Source organism: Carassius carassius, chromosome 12, assembly GCF_963082965.1.
Source record: "Carassius carassius chromosome 12, fCarCar2.1, whole genome shotgun sequence".
Taxonomy (NCBI): domain Eukaryota; kingdom Metazoa; phylum Chordata; class Actinopteri; order Cypriniformes; family Cyprinidae; genus Carassius; species Carassius carassius.
In genome coordinates this window covers 7,551,409-7,567,414 of record NC_081766.1, presented here as the reverse complement: position 1 = coordinate 7,567,414, position 16,006 = coordinate 7,551,409, and the positions used below count along the sequence as shown (strand labels likewise).

The 16,006-nt window shown below is 35.8% G+C and overlaps 3 protein-coding genes across 3 annotated transcripts in view; 1 reads left to right on the top strand and 2 right to left on the bottom strand.

Annotated features, from left to right (window-relative positions):
* Nucleotides 1-3,713, bottom strand: part of adhfe1 (alcohol dehydrogenase iron containing 1) — a 7,908-nt gene extending 4,195 nt beyond the window's left edge. Inside the window, exons 1-11 of the mRNA XM_059563253.1 lie at nucleotides 3,582-3,713; nucleotides 3,134-3,183; nucleotides 3,010-3,062; nucleotides 2,659-2,712; nucleotides 2,309-2,463; nucleotides 2,017-2,213; nucleotides 1,764-1,841; nucleotides 1,488-1,593; nucleotides 790-942; nucleotides 534-632; nucleotides 50-128 (exon numbers count right to left, since the gene is read on the bottom strand). Coding sequence (XP_059419236.1) covers nucleotides 50-128; nucleotides 534-632; nucleotides 790-942; nucleotides 1,488-1,593; nucleotides 1,764-1,841; nucleotides 2,017-2,213; nucleotides 2,309-2,463; nucleotides 2,659-2,712; nucleotides 3,010-3,062; nucleotides 3,134-3,183; nucleotides 3,582-3,634 — 1,077 coding nt within the window. The 5' untranslated portion in view covers nucleotides 3,635-3,713. The remainder of the gene's footprint in view (nucleotides 1-49; nucleotides 129-533; nucleotides 633-789; nucleotides 943-1,487; nucleotides 1,594-1,763; nucleotides 1,842-2,016; nucleotides 2,214-2,308; nucleotides 2,464-2,658; nucleotides 2,713-3,009; nucleotides 3,063-3,133; nucleotides 3,184-3,581) is intronic.
* A 3,739-nt stretch (nucleotides 3,714-7,452) lies between these two features.
* LOC132154617 (corticoliberin-1) lies at nucleotides 7,453-8,549 on the top strand. The gene is made up of 2 exons (XM_059563252.1): nucleotides 7,453-7,494; nucleotides 7,988-8,549. Exon 2 carries the CDS (start codon nucleotides 8,008-8,010, stop codon nucleotides 8,422-8,424), a length of 417 nt encoding a protein of 138 aa, XP_059419235.1. The 5' UTR covers nucleotides 7,453-7,494; nucleotides 7,988-8,007; the 3' UTR covers nucleotides 8,425-8,549.
* A 63-nt stretch (nucleotides 8,550-8,612) lies between these two features.
* Nucleotides 8,613-13,642, bottom strand: LOC132154616 (E3 ubiquitin-protein ligase TRIM63-like). Its single transcript, XM_059563251.1, has 10 exons — nucleotides 13,335-13,642; nucleotides 12,656-12,828; nucleotides 12,118-12,298; nucleotides 11,918-12,013; nucleotides 11,664-11,809; nucleotides 11,407-11,494; nucleotides 11,241-11,263; nucleotides 10,936-11,060; nucleotides 10,598-10,860; nucleotides 8,613-8,914 (listed from the first exon to the last, which is right to left on the bottom strand). The coding sequence occupies exons 1-10, from the start codon at nucleotides 13,452-13,454 to the stop codon at nucleotides 8,834-8,836; spliced, it is 1,296 nt and encodes a 431-aa protein (XP_059419234.1). The 5' UTR covers nucleotides 13,455-13,642; the 3' UTR covers nucleotides 8,613-8,833.
* Nucleotides 13,643-16,006: the final 2,364 nt, after the last annotated feature.

The window sequence follows — 16,006 nt, the reverse complement described above, 5'->3', positions numbered from 1 at the left end:
AATTTGACCCCAAATATTTGAACAGTAATGTAATACAGTTTATAGTTACCACTATAGGATGTTCTACATTGTAGCCTCTAGCCCTGTGAGTTTTGACATTCCCAGCAATGGGATATGACATTCCATGACTTGAACAGGGAAAATGAAAAGTCAACAACACATTATCATATAAATTCCACAAATATCAATAGAAGTATTGGAAGGACATCATTGTATATGTGATTTTCCTATTGGATTGAAATTAAATGCATGTTATCTTAAAAGTGGCATGAAGGTCAATGCCTGCATTACCAACTAGCCATTACTAACTTTCAACAAGAGCTGTGAGATCTCTACGCCTTTCTTTGAACTCTCACACCAGTAAGATCAGTCCACCTGTGCCATACAAATATGGAGATTTAGCGTACTACAGTGCAGCACTAGTGATTCCATTAGCAGTCTCTTAAGTGTGTTGCAATTTGATGCTGCCAAACTCATTACCAGAATCAACTCTTTTTTTGGGTGTTAATTTAATGTTAGTTCTATTTAATTACCATAAATGGACTCCTGCATTGCCAAAGCCAATTCCAGCAAACACACTGGCCAGGTGCATGCTGGAGCGAGCCTCCACGTCTCCAGCATCACGCACCGCTCTACAACACACACGTCTTCATATCTTAACAATATTATATTTAAATATAATAATTTAAAAATACAGAATCAAATATTTCAATTAAGTACCCAAATAGTTAATAAACCCCAAAACTCATGACCTAAATCATATTATAAATCCAAAAAACAGAAACATACCGCTTCAAGTATTTGGCAACGATCTTGAGAGCATGTCTTGCCCAAACATCACTGATTGGATTGCTGCCCTGGTAAGCTGGGCGATTGATGGGGTTGGATGGGCAGGGACTCCTTAGGTTATACGGCAAAGCAGTGAATGACTCTAATGCATGACTAAAAAGAGAAGGATTTAAACCAAGCACAATGAATATCATTATCTAAACAAAAATATAAAATATACACGCGACCATTCAAAAATTTGGGGTTAGTACGTTTTTTGTTTTTAAAGACACTAATAATTTCAGTAAAAATGCATCAAATTGATCAAAAGTGACAGTAAAGACATTTACATTGTTACACAAGATAATGATCAAATAAATGCTGTTAACTTTCTATTCATCTCCTAAAAGAATCCTAAAAAAAAGAGTGTAGAATCAGTATATCAGAATGATTTCTGAAAGATCATCTGACACAAGAGTAATGGCTGCTGAAAATTATTTCATTATATATTAGCATTAATAAGTTTTTATTTTATTTCTTTTCATTCAAAAAAAATAAAAGCACCGATAATAAAGCAGGTTTATACAGAATCTTCAAACCACTACTTTCTGTAAGTATACTTACATTTTCTCACAGTTAATAATGCCGTTACCTTGTTTAGTGATTGCCTTATTAATTAGAACATAGTTAATAAATACTGTGTGCATGTAAACACACACCAGAGCACATCAAAGCCACTGTTAGCTGCCACTCTGGATGGCATGTGCAGAGTATGTAGGGGATCCACCATCCCCAAAGTGGGCTTTAGGGCTCGATTTGCAATACCTGAAAAGACAAACACATTAATGTGCTAAGCTTACACAACAAACTTACACGACACCCTAACTAATAAACCATTACGTCATCTTAAATCTAAAACTCAACACTCAACCTTTCTGAACTCTGTATATGGAGAACAATGATGAAATGTTAATGAGTAAAATGTTTCTGCAAACCAGTTTTGGCCTTCAGGTCCTCAAAGTCAAAGATTGCCACTCCTGTAGTTTCACTCCCCGTTCCAGCCGTCGTAGGAACTTTCACATACACCCACACACAAAAAAACATGTATATAATTTATCAGCATTTCTGCAATAGTTTTTAAATGTTTGTTCTATGGTGAATGGTTGTTAAGAGAGAGAGAGAGAGAGAGAGAGAGAGACACAACAAAGTGAAAAAAAGAAAAAGTAATATTAAGTTTGACATTTGTACCAGCGATGAGTGGCTTCAGTGAGGCTGTGATGGGTTTTCCTTTTCCAATTGGTGCATTGACAAAGTCTAGAAATTCTGCTGCTGGATGAGACGCATAGAGATTGGCTGCTTTACAGGTGTCAATCACAGAGCCCCCGCCCACAGCAACATACACATCAAAATGTCCTTGTTTGGCAAAATCAATCGCTGCTTTAAAGCTGAAAAGAGAAAGAGACATTGCTTTCACATTGTTGTTTTTAATTTGAAACACTTACATGGACATCAATTTAAACTGCAATTTGCACATTTTCACCTTTTGTCTGTTGGTTCTACTCGCACATCCTCATAGATCTTATATTTGACTCCATGTTTTGTCAATGAGTCCAACACTACTCCAACCGGCGGCAGCTGAGACAAGGTCCTATCCGTCATCAGACACACGTTACGTGCTCCCATGTTCTGCAAATCCTGATTATATCAGCCAAAACAGCAAATTTCACAACCAATGACTGAGAACTCCAAAGCTAAACTGAAATCAACTGAAGAGGGACTTTCTGAGCAATATGCAATATGTTGAGCAATAATATAGTCTACTTAATCAGTTCAGTGCATACAAATGGTGCACATACAAAAAGAGGGTGAGTTAATGATGATACAATTTACCATGCCAATTTCTCTGGTAACTCCTGCTCCATATCTGATATTTGAACAAGCCATCTGAAACGGAACAACAAGAATGAAATGGATAACCACAATAATAATAATATTTCTAATTATTATAGTATAAAGATCTTTGATGTTATGATGTAACTCCTGGATATTCAGATTCATAATTATACTGAGTGACTGACATTGATAAAGAGAAAAGTGTTTCACTATAAATAACTGTATATCATGTAACAAGGTATAAAATAAAATATTTCATATTGTTTAAAATAATATTTCACATTGTTTTAAAAAATATTTCACAACACATAACTATTAATATTAAATGCATGTATGTTGTGCACTTACTTCAAATGCATAATCTGTTTTCCGTTCACACATATGAACCTCACCTGTAGAAACTACACACACAAAACACACTCACATATGGCAGCGTCCATTTATTCAGAGAAAAATCACTGAAATATTTTACCTCGGTTATAAGTGTGGGAATACGCTTGAGAATGAGCTGGGCATCTGCACCTATAAAACATATTGCATTCAAAAAAATAGCAGTTGTTAAAATGATTATTCTGTGGAAAACAAAAGGGAGATCTTTGACAGAGGAAATCAGTCAACATTCTGAAAGAAAAGAAGCTATGAAATGAAACGAAACTGCCTATTATCTTATCTTCTGTTCCACATAAGAAAGAAAGTCCTCCAGGTTTGGAACAACATGAGCCTGACTCGTGAGTTCATTATGTCAGAATTTATTTTGGTGGACTGTCCCTTTAAGGCTCTGTTTACAACTCTTATTTATCTTATGGCATTGAAAAGAGTCAACATGCATAACCTATACACATAGAAATATAAACGTGCACTCACTAAAACTAACACACTTTAATACCTTAACGGTGCAAACGTAAAAGATTTAAACTTACGCCGCGCTCGCGAGCTGACGCATCAGATGAGCGACTCTTTCACCGCCTGCCATGATTTCTGCTCGCGCCCGCTTGCGCGCGACTCCAGTCACGTAGAGTTCGCACTGTGTTCGTCTGCCACCTGCTGACAGGTATGCGCTCATGACTGAGGCGGAAACATTACTTTATATTTATATTTATATTTATATTTATATTTATATTTATATTTATATTTATATTTATATTTATATTTATATTTATATTTATATTTATATACTGTAGCCGGGACGTTTTTCTCAAACGTTTATTTTTGAATGCCAGTTTCTGTAGCTTGGCACATTGTCATTAATATGGGTTTAGTTGTCACAATGGGAGTTAATTAAATTGCCTAATACAGGCTTCTTCTTCTTCTTTTTAGCAAAGTAAAAAAAGAGTATTATAGAGTATATTTTCATTAAAGTCTAATTTTATTGTATAGTTGCCAATGTAGTTTTATTGCATTCACTTGTTCATCCAATAACAGAGTCACCAAAAATCATCAAATAATCAATCAGTTTGATTCCTGCAAAATGCATGAAAACATACTACAAAATATAACATATTGATTTATACCACAGTCATGAAATGATGCATTAAGCATGTCCCTGTTGTCTTATAGTGTGCTGTCAGTGTTTTACTCAAGTTATAATTAATTAATGGTGTTGTGCTGAACTGTTCAGTGTGAAGCAACTGTTTGTGTTAATTGATTTTAACAGAACACTTTTTCTAACAGCTGAACCACTTTAACATAATTATTTAATCTGTCAGTAATTTTACCAGAATAATAAAACAGAAACCAAATACAAACACTTTTTATATAAATTAGATAATCTGAAACGTTTTACTTGGATGTCCATCTAATATTTTTTTGTTACTTGTTTCAGAACATTCAAAAGTAATGTTCCGATAATGTTTGCAAAATGAAAAAGGAATGTTCCCTTATCATCTGCATAGCTAAGGAAAAAAGTAAAAATAAAAGTTAAGCCAAAAAAGAAAATTCTGTCAATTTACAAGTTGTTCCGAACGTGTATGAGTTTCTCTTTTGTTGAACAAAAAACAAGATGTTTTTTAAGAATGTTGGTAACAAAGCAGTTGTTAGTCCCCATTGACTTCCATGGTATGAAAAATACAGTATATATATAATAAATACTATGGAAGTGAATGGAGTCCAAAAACAGTTTATCCAATTTTATCTTTTGAGTTCAGAAGAAGAAATAAATTCATACAGGGTTCAATAAATGTTGAAAAAATTATCACTGAATTCTAATTTTTGGGTGAACTATCCCTGAACGCTAGCAAAACTTGCAGTCATGGCCAAAAATATCGGCACCCTTGCTAAATATGATCAAAGGCAGCTGTGAAAATTAATCTGCATTCTTAATCCTTTTGATCATTTATTTAACAAATTCACAAAAATCTAACCTTTCATTGGATAATAAGAATTCAAAATGGGGGAAAATATTATTATTAATTTTCTTTCTCAAATACACATTGGACACAATTATTATACCGTAATTATTATACCCCTAGAAATTCTTATGAGTAAAATATCTATGAAGTATATTCCCATTCATAGTCACAATTTTGAGCACTCCAGGGTGATTATTAACAAGAAATTATCCAGCCATGGCTTCCTGTTTCACAAAAATAAAAATAGGATGGAAAACAAAGCCCAAATTCCCCTAATCATCCATCACAATGAGAAAAACCAAAGAATTAATTTCTAATGTGCAGCAAAAGATAATTGAGCTTCACAAATTAGTGAAGTCTTTGAGAAAAGAGCTAAATCAGTGAAAATTCCCATTTCCTACATCAGGGCAATAATTAAAAATTTCCAATCAACATAAAATGTTACAAATCTGTCTGGAAGAGGACATGTGTCTATATCTTCTTAATGCACGGCGAGGAGGAGAGTTTGAGTGGCTAAAGACACTCCAAGGACCACAGCTGGAGAATTGCACAAAATAGCAGAGTCTCATGGTCAGAAAACCTTAAAAATAAAAAAATGTCAAACAGCACCTACATCACCATATGTTGTTCGTGAGGTATTCAAGAAAAATTCTCCAAGCTCAAGATGGGTTTGGTGAACACAGGGATAAAAAGTACCCCATGGGTACAATGAAATATATACTGCTGTATTTTTTATGTTGTGGGCCTATATTTCTGCTGGAGGTCCTGGACATCTTGTTCAGACACATGGCATCTTTGATTCTCTCAAATACCAACAGATAAAAAATCAAAAAGTGACTGACTCTCTTAGAAATCTTATAATGAGCCATGTTTGGATCTTCCAACCGTACAATAATCCAAACACAAACCTCAAAAACAACACAAAAATTGGTCACTGAGCACAAAACCAAGCTTCTGCTAAGGCCATTCCATTCCTCTGACCTGAACCCTATAGAAAATGAGTGTGGTGAACTGAAGAGAAGAGGAACCAACATGGAGCTGGGAATCTGAAGGGTCTGGAGTGATTCTGGATGAAGGAATGGTCTCTGATCTCTATCTTTTATTAGCTGAAGAACCAAAAGAAAGCTTTTTTTAACAAAGTTATCAAATTCTAGCAAATTTATGCAAACTCGTATAAATTCACATTTCCCTATTCAATTCAATTCAATTCAAGTTTATTTGTATAGCCCTTTTTACAATACAAATTGTTACAAAGCAACTTTACAGAAAATTATGTTTCTACAATATTTAGTAATAGCTTATAAGTGGTGACTGTCAGTTTGTGCACGTATGACAGAATTTGTATAAAAAGACGTAGTCAGCCAGATGATGAACATTATTAATATTATTAATAATTAATAATTATTATATGATGCAGTCACACTTTATATTAGTTGGTTCTGTTGTTGATTCAGGGTTAGCATCATCCGGGGTCCTCTGAGGGTCAGCATCATCTCTTCTCAGGTGTTCTGGATCCAGACTGGTGCTTGTGTGCAAAACATAGAAACAAAATAGAGACATCATTAGCATAGCAGCTGATCCAACAAAGTAAAATTAATTAGTTTAACCCAAGCTAAAGAATAAGAATGCACATTTGATCAGATACAACTACACTCACAATTTAAGATACATTATTCAAATGCTTGGTGAAAGAGATGCGTTTTTAATCTAGATTTAAACAGAGAGAGTGTGTCTGAACCCCGGACATTATCAGGAAGGCTATTCCCTAGACAAACATTTTACCAAACGAAAAAGCAGTTGCAACCTGGAAAAAGCACTTGTTCCTCTTAAATAAGTCACAAACATGAATACATTATCTGTATAATGCGGTGCGGTGACTCAGTAACTGTCCCCTCACGGAGCGATGAAGTCCGCGTTTCACGGCAAGGCATTTATCATGTTTGAGCTCATTCCCACGCCAGGCAATTTGGAAAATGAATGAATGCATTTTGTCCAGGTTGGTGATTATTTTAATAAGGTAAGATTGTAAACCAGCTAAGACCGCGTGGGAGGCCGTTTGCCGCGTAACCTGGATTGATTACTCGTGTCTCAGATCTTGCGCTCATATGTGCCACTGCCAACGATGTGAACAGGTGGAGATGCGCTGCCCTCCCTCGGCGCGTCAGTGCGTCATCAACAGAGTCTCTCAATTACCGGCGGTTGATTCAGATTCATTAACACGAATTAAGAAAGTCCCGGTTAATTCAGAGGAGACTGACTCTCGATTAAATCTACAGCGTGAACTAAACACACGACGGAATGCAAGAGCATTTTCATTTTGGATTTACTTGAACCGCAGCCAATTATTCAATGACTCATTCCGGTGTTTCTGTCATCTCAGAAATATGATGCTCTTCGCTTCATATAAATAAACCCACTGATGCTCGAGATGCACCGACAACCGACTCTCACAAACAAGGTAATTTCCAGAGGACACCGACCTGAGGTAAGTATAAACTCAAATCAGGCCTTTTACACAATGACATAAATGTAAAGTAAACTGTAGCTATATGCTAATGGATTAATGTGTGTTAGTTATTTAATTGAAATAATTGTTTGTAATAAAAGTAATGAAATTCAATCAAAAGTCTGAGCCTACTTTTTCTTACATAAGTTTTAACTTGAAACTATACAGTGAAGAAATAAATAAATCAATGTAAAAAATAAAATGCATTAAACATTAAAGCGTAACAGGATGACTATATGCCCGCATGTCATTAAAAATGCTCAAATGGAATGGAATGTTTTCAGGTTTAAAATAAAATTGTGAAATATAAGCATTTTCTAGTATAAGCATTTTCTAGTAGTCTCCGATTTATGGAACCCATATAGCTATGGGTTATATAAAATTATTAAAAAAGTATTAAAAGCCATGCACGTATTAAAGTAAAGAGAGAGACCTGGACACGTTTTTATCGTCTATTATCATGTTTGTTTAGATAACCGGGAGTTTTCCTCAATGAAGCTGCACGTGCTATTCGCTGCTGTGTGTCTTGGTGTCTTCGTCTCGCTTTCTGGATCCGCCCCCGGACACACGAGCATGCAGTTGCCGGTTCTGATGCGCTCAGGAGCGGAGTACTTCATCAGGCTGGACAACGCCGCTCACAGTCCGCGCGCGGCCGACCGGGGATCACCGACACGCACCGAGGCGCTTCAGCTGCAGCTCACGCAGCGGCGGTTAGGAGGTAAGCTCGGTACTGTCGGTAACGAGATCCTGAACAGCCTCGAGAAGCGAGAGCGCCGGTCTGAGGATCCGCCAATTTCCCTGGATCTGACTTTTCACCTGTTGCGCGAGGTGTTGCAGATGGCGCGAGACGAACAACTGGCCCAGCGCGCGAGCAACAATCGCAAGATTATGAACGATTTAGGAAAATAATGCACGACTTACACAAACATTATATGTATAACGTATTAAAATATGATTTTATGTTTAAGTGACGTAAGACATGTACAGGGTTTACATGTGAATACTCTTTTTAAATATTTTTATTCTTGTTGTATGCCTTTTCCTTCATCTTTTAATGTATTCCGAAACACGCATATAAAAATATACAAAAGACAAAATTTATACACAATATTCCTTTATTTTCCATTTTAGTCAGTTACTTTAGTCAGAAAATATTATCAATGAATATTTAGGCCTAACAGTTGTGTTTATCTTTCCAAATTCCTACATTGATATTAAATGCATATTTATGACTGAAGTGTCAAAGTAACAAAATATTAGTTATGAAGTACTTTTCTGGAACGTACTGTGATTTTAACTACAGTAACTTAGTCTGATATTATTTTGGCATATTTAACCAGGAAAAAGAAAAAACATGGCGTGTTCCATCCTCAGATGTCTGGCTAGGACCCGCAGTTACCTAAATATATGGAAAAGAAGGAGAAAGTGAGATGGAAAGAGAAAGATGATGATGGCTGGACAGAAATGGAAACAGTAAGACAGAGCAAAAGGGTTTTCATAGTGATCTGTGCTCATAACAGAATACAGCATCTCTCTGTGGTTTTGAAATGACCGAAAGGTTGGAAACGGGGCAGGTCAGAGTTTAGTGTTTAGAATTTTGTGATCGTCACTCATACTTCAGTATTGTTCTGGTTTTGTCATCAGCTCTTTTGGGACCAAAACTTCCTTCCTTTTGACTAGAAGTTCAGATTCTGAAGCTACCAGCCTATTGCTCATGCTTAAATGGACACTGTTTGTATTCTTCTTTAATTCTGTTTAGTTGTATTTCTGAGGACACTTTCAGTTATTACTCAGTTCTTTCTGGTTTCTGATTATATAAGTAAATTAATTTGCCAAAGCATTTATGAGAATGATATTGTGACATTCCTAAAAACTCACACACATATTTATATATATATACATACTTACACTTATTGGGCTATTAATGTGGGCAAAAGACATGAATCAATGTTCAACATTTTCATTAGAATATAATTTGTTGAAAAGATTGTTGCACTCTTTCCAGGCAGGCAGTTGTATTTTTTATTATCTCAATTTCTCTTTAGTTTAGAGAGACTGGGTCATATTATAAATAAACAAAGAACCATATAAACTATGTAAAAAATTTATGGTAATTTTGAAAAAGAAATATCTTTCAGTATGTCATGGCTAACATTTTAGATTTTCAACATGTTGAATTCTGAAGAAAACTCATGCAGTAATTTTTTTTTTAATATTTCAATGTAATTCACTGAATTTGTCAACATACTGTATGTTCTACTTTGTTTTACAAAAAGTATAACTTGACTAATTAAAAAAAACTACATAAACAAAAAGAAAAATAAACCGTAACACTTTGGAATAATGGTCCATTAGTTAATGTTAGTTAATTCATTAATTAAAATGAACAAACAATGAACACTACATTTATTACTGTATTTATTCATCTTTGTTAATGTTAGTTAATGAAAATAGAGTTATTCATTGTTAGTTCATGCTAATTCACAGTACATTAACTAATGTTAACAAGCACAACTTTTGATTTGAATAATGCATTAGTAAGTGTTGAAATTAACATAAACTAAGATTAATAAATGCTGTAGAAGGATTGTTCTTGCTTAGATCATGTTAACTAAAGTAGTTAACTAACATTAACTAACGGACCATTATTCTAAAGTATTACCAAATAAACTACAAATTGTCCATATTTTGGTGTCAGTGGTCTTGTACTGTATGATTTTTAGGGGAAAAAATAAGCATGAAGGTCCACAATTAACTCATTAGGACCACAGTGTCCAGATCATCCAAAAATGTAGGAAGGAAATCATACTAAATAGCAACCAACACCAATTTGACAAAACATAAAATATTTATTATAAATAATTGCCATGAGATTGTGTTAGTTTCAATCTCCGCTAAATGGAACCTGATCCCAAAACAGCAACCACCTGTTTGTGATCCCTATATGTCCTCAGATGTTTTTCTGAGTCTTTCACCAACCAAAGTTAACAATATTTACTGACCAATTCAAAATAATTTTATTAAAAATTACAATTACAAGGCATCACAAATATGGATGAGAGTAAGAGAGACAGAATCTTACCTGAACAGGTGTGTCTGTTGAAGAGTTGTGACTTGTGTCTGGAGTGGGCGTAAAGGGTGTGTTCTCTGCTGGGTTGATGTTCACTGATTGGCTTAGTTTTGATGACATCTGGGAGGAGTCAGCTGCCGTTGGTGGAGATGTCGGTACAGGGGTTTGTCTCTGCTGGGCCGGGGCAGGTGTAGCCACTAAAGATGTCTGAGTCTCCGGATTTACAGTACCTGCTAATTCTTCCTGATCATCATCCACTTCATTTTCATCACCATCTACAGAGAGGAAGACCTTATATAAAGTAACAGATTTTTAAAAAATTATTAAGGTTAGGATTAGAGTTAATTTACCTTTGGTAAAGTCTATGCTGAGTATTGCTCTTCGTTCAGGGCTGAAGTTTGCAGTGAAATGATCCATATTTTCATATCCCCGTTCCACCTTCTCTAAATGAGACACATTCCTCCCTTCTGCTATCCTGAAATGAAAAAGAAAGAATGAATAAGATGGCATAAAGAAGAAGTGACTACAATTAAAAAAAATTAAATTATATATATATATATATATATATATATATATATATATATATATATATATATATATATATATATATATATATATATATATATAATCAGTAAAATGTTAATTTAAATCTTACTTTTGTAGTAGAGGCTTTGCATTCTGTTAGAGAGACATGTAGATTAAAAACTTAATGATCCATTGCTTAGGAAAACATGCTTTCTTATCTAATACACAACATATTTTACTTGAAGTGTTTTTGTTAAAGAAAAGCATGCAAGTCTACAATTAACAACTTGGCAAACCTGCAAGAAGATGGCCATCTCAGATTCCTCCATCATCTGAATTCCTGTCTCCGCTAATTTGGCTGTGTTATCCAGGTGCTCTCTGTAACTACACAGGTGATTGCTGTGATTAGCAGTGTGTTAAGATTAGTGTGTAAAACCTGCATGAACACACTAATTAAAAAAACATGCTAAGGATATAAAAAAAAACTTTGAATGAAGCAGATAAATGTGTAGTGTGCATTTATATATATGTGTGTGTGTATGTGTGCATGTACTTGCACTGTAGGCCACTAATGTAGTCAAGTTTCTCCTGCTGTTCTGCGGTGATCTTCAGTGTGAGTTCTCCTCTGCGCTCTTCCAGAAGAGCATACAGACGATCAAACCACTCACATACACGAGACTTCTGCCTACGACCGTTCTCCTACACACAAACACACATACACTGACATCCATGATGGACCATAATGTAAGAAATAACTAAAAGTTGATGACATTGTCAAAAAAAAAGCCAAAAACAAAACACACATACCTCCACTGCTCCGCAGCTTTCTTCTAGCTGACTGATGATGCCCTGAATTCTGTCATTGTTGCCAACCAACACAGCAACACCATCAGACAACTCAGTCTGTGCTCACAATCACATAAACATAAACTGATCAATCATCATGAAGATTAAATAAAGAGGTGCAGGGAGAGGAAAGCAGAAAGATAGATTTAAAGCAGCCTCACTTTCTGGGTCTCATAGACAGATTTGAGTGGAGCAACCTGACAGGACTGATGACTCCCAAAGACTTTACACATCGAACAAGTGGGAACAGAGCAGGTCACACAGTATATATTAATCTTCTCATCCGGATGCTCCTCACACATCAACGTGTCATTCTTCAGTTCTGGCTCAGGCTTACAGCTGCTGACACACAAACAAAGATTTGTATTAAATTGCCTTATTTACACCAACTAGTGTTTAAAATGTTGTACATAAGTGTATAGAGTAATAAAATATAAATCTTCAACAAAAACCAAAAAGACAATTGAGAGAAAGTAACTGTTGTTGTTCATGTAGATGTGTTTCCAAATGTGTGTGTGTTGTTGGGGCGACTGATAAGCACAAATTGTGTCTGGAATAGCTCCTGTCACATTGGCCTACTTATAGCCCAACACACACACATACACAAATGGACAACGTGCTTGAATGGAATAGAATGATTATACAGCATAAATGATTAAAGAAGAGGATATGAAGCAGATTTAGTTATAGTAAAAGTACCCGCTGGATTCCTGTTTGTACATATCTATGATGTTCTCCACCAGTAGGTTCCTTTGCAGGCCATACACCCCATGCCTATCCAGAACCACTTCATGCCTACAGGACGGGCAGCGGAACCGGCCACCAGAGCCCAATGTTGAACCTCCTCGTGTAGGCAGGTAGGGGTTTGAGGCCTAAAATACATACAAATACATTTTAATTTTCCTTAAAAGAGGATCTAATATACAATCTCATGAATTATATATAAATAAAACAATACACTGACAGAAGAAATATTACTTTATCAATAATGTTGTAATTATTATACAATAATGAGCAGAAAAATATATCAATTACGATGACGATGAAGAATGAAATCCACCCATTTCACCAATAATTTTACTAACTTTTCCAATTGTACACACAAATATGTATTATAAATAATAAGTTGTCATCATTATACAGCAGAACAGCTGCTGAGTTTAAAAGCACCAGTAGAAAATCAAGCTTAAACTGGTACTTTTGGGTAGCTAGTCTAAACTGGTTACTAGCTGTTCTAAGCCATTCCAAGCACAAGACAATCTTGAACCACCAAATGTTCATGCCAGCTTCTTGAGATGTTATTTTAAATATGGTGTTATTAAATACCATGCTCCAAAAAAAGCTGTTAACTTTAAGTTTTCGTATATACTGGCGGTACCTGAAAGATGTCATTGGCACATTTGCGACAAAGGTTGTGCTGGCACGGTAGTATCACCACCGGCTTGGTGAAGATCTCAAGGCAAATAGGGCATATCAGCTGCCTCTCTAAACTCTCCATGGTCTCCGCGTTCTTGGGCACTAGTAGCTAGTCTAAACCCACGCTCATCACGCGGAGCGCACGCACTGGTCGAACACACTCTGGTGTGTGCTGGTCTGTCTATTTTTATTTTCTTTCAAAAGAAATTCAGTCGTAATGTCTACCCGTGTGGGACGCATACAAAACGCTTCGTCACCTTCCTTCCACTTCTGGTCTGTTTTTAGAATGGATACGTCAAGGTTGCCATGATTACGTGACCATATATGAGAACTGTAACGCGAGAGACCGGACAGCTGTCTGCCCCCCACCACGAGATCGCAAACCTCCCCTGCCCGGCCAGGAAAACACTCACACCCGTGGAAACCACCACACTGCCAGTCATTCATCTTTTCCCAAACAAGTTTAATGAGATGCTTTTCTTTTTTTTTAATTTACCTATTTAAGTGTAAAGGAGTTTAGATTAGATTATTGTCATTGCACATGTAAGGTACAATGCAACGAAATGCAGTTAGCATCTAACCAGAAGTGCAATAAGCAGTAAGTACAGGATATACAGTGTCTACAATATGTTACAAATGTACAATAAATATACATATAAGGCAGTACTATAGACAAAAAAAAACTGAAAGTAAGACTGGGTTTTTGTTAGGAATAAGGCTTGTTTTAACCTGTTAGATAGAAAAAAACTTGTGCAGGCTACCGTTTTGAGTGTTTTGGACTATGGTGATGTAGTCTACATGCATGCTGCCTCTAGTACTCTCCACTTTTTAGATTCTGTGTATCACAGTGCTCTGCGCTTTATAACTAACTCTGGTTCCCGTACTCATCATTGTACGTTGTATGAACTGATTGGTTGGCCGTCACTAAGTCTACGTAGACAACTTCATTTTCATATTTTTCTATACAAGGCTATGTTAGGTAAACTGCCGTAATCTTCTTAAGAAGAATTCCAGCAGTTTTCATCTCCGTTCCACCAGGTGGCTCTCTTACCAGGTTCCAAGGGTTTTTACTGAGCTGGGGAGGAAAGCCTTCTCTTACTTTGCACCATGGTCTTGAAATAATCTGCAAAACTTGCTACATCTAAATGTTTTAGTCCCATTAAATGAATTCAAGACCATGTTAAAATGCCATATAACTCAAAAATGTAACTGCCATATGTGACCTGTTCCTTTTTATGTGATGCTTGTTTGGTTGTTTTGACTATGTTGTATTTGTATTTAAATTGTAACTGGTGTGCCGTCTTGGCCAGGTCTCCCTCGAAAAAGAGATTCTATCTCAAGGGACTTCCTGGTTAAATAAATGTTAAATAAAATAAAAAAACATAATTTAAAGATTTTTAAATACTATCAGCATGATATACAGATAGGTGTACTATGAAAATATTATACAGATAGAATGTGTAATATGTACCCTATATGCAGAAACTATGAACATATGAACATTATTTACACTAGTTCAATGGACATTAAAAAGTGCATAAAAAAATATTCCAGTGTGCAAATGGATTATTTTGTATTCTGTATGAATGATCAGACAGTAGTGCAAGTAATAACAAGTGTAACTGTTTTTTGTTGTTGTAAACCAGATGAAGTGATGAGGAGGGATGAGGAGTGTGTAGTGGTGTGGTGGGGTTCAGTGGGCAGAATTCAGTAAGGAGACAGTTGTAAGGAAAAAGCTGTTCCTGAGTCTGCTGGTCCTTTTCCTGAGGCTCCTGAAGAGCCTCACAGAGGGCAGGAGGTTAAACAATCTGTGGTCAGGGTGAGAGGAGTCCTTAAGAGTTCTGTGATCTCGATGTAGACAGCATTTTCTCTGGATGTACTCAAAAGCAGGAAGTGGTGTCCCTGTGATATGTTGTGCGGTTTTCACCACCCTCTGCAATGCTTTGCGGTCAGCAACTGAGCAGTTCCCATACCAGACTGTGATACAGCTGGTCAAGAATATGTGTATGCTTCTTCAGTGTCCTATAAGAAAAGATGAGCCTTCTCTTCTCATGAGAGAAATGAGCCTTGGTATGCTGGTGTTGAGTGTGATGGTGGTTGTGCAGGTGCAGGTACAAAGATGCTCTTCAATTTTTATTTTGTTTCTAATGGTCTTTAAAAAAAGTTTCATTTAAAAGCCTCTGCTTAAATGATCGTCAGTTGGTTTCTAGACAAATATTAATTTAGAAAACTAACATTGTTATTTATTTATTTATTTGTTTGTTAATCATCTTTTTTAACGAGTCTAGGCAGCCTACCAATCACTAGACACCACGAGTTTTGGCAGTGACATCAAATTTGTTTTTTGCATAGTTTGCTGTTTAAGCTGTTGTGGTTTTCATTCACATTGTCTAGATTATTGTGTAGAGTGATAAGATGCATTTTAACTAATTGCTAAAAGCTTAATTGGCCAAAAAATGAACTTTTCACAAAAAATATAAATTAATAAATAAATCAGTGTTTTTTGATCCTGACACAAAATCACCAGCTAAAATTAATTGACTAATCTTTTCAACAGCACATATGTAAGTGTGAAGGAGTACTAGTCAGGTAAAATCACTATCATGCTAATTAGATTGAAAGAGCAGACTGATT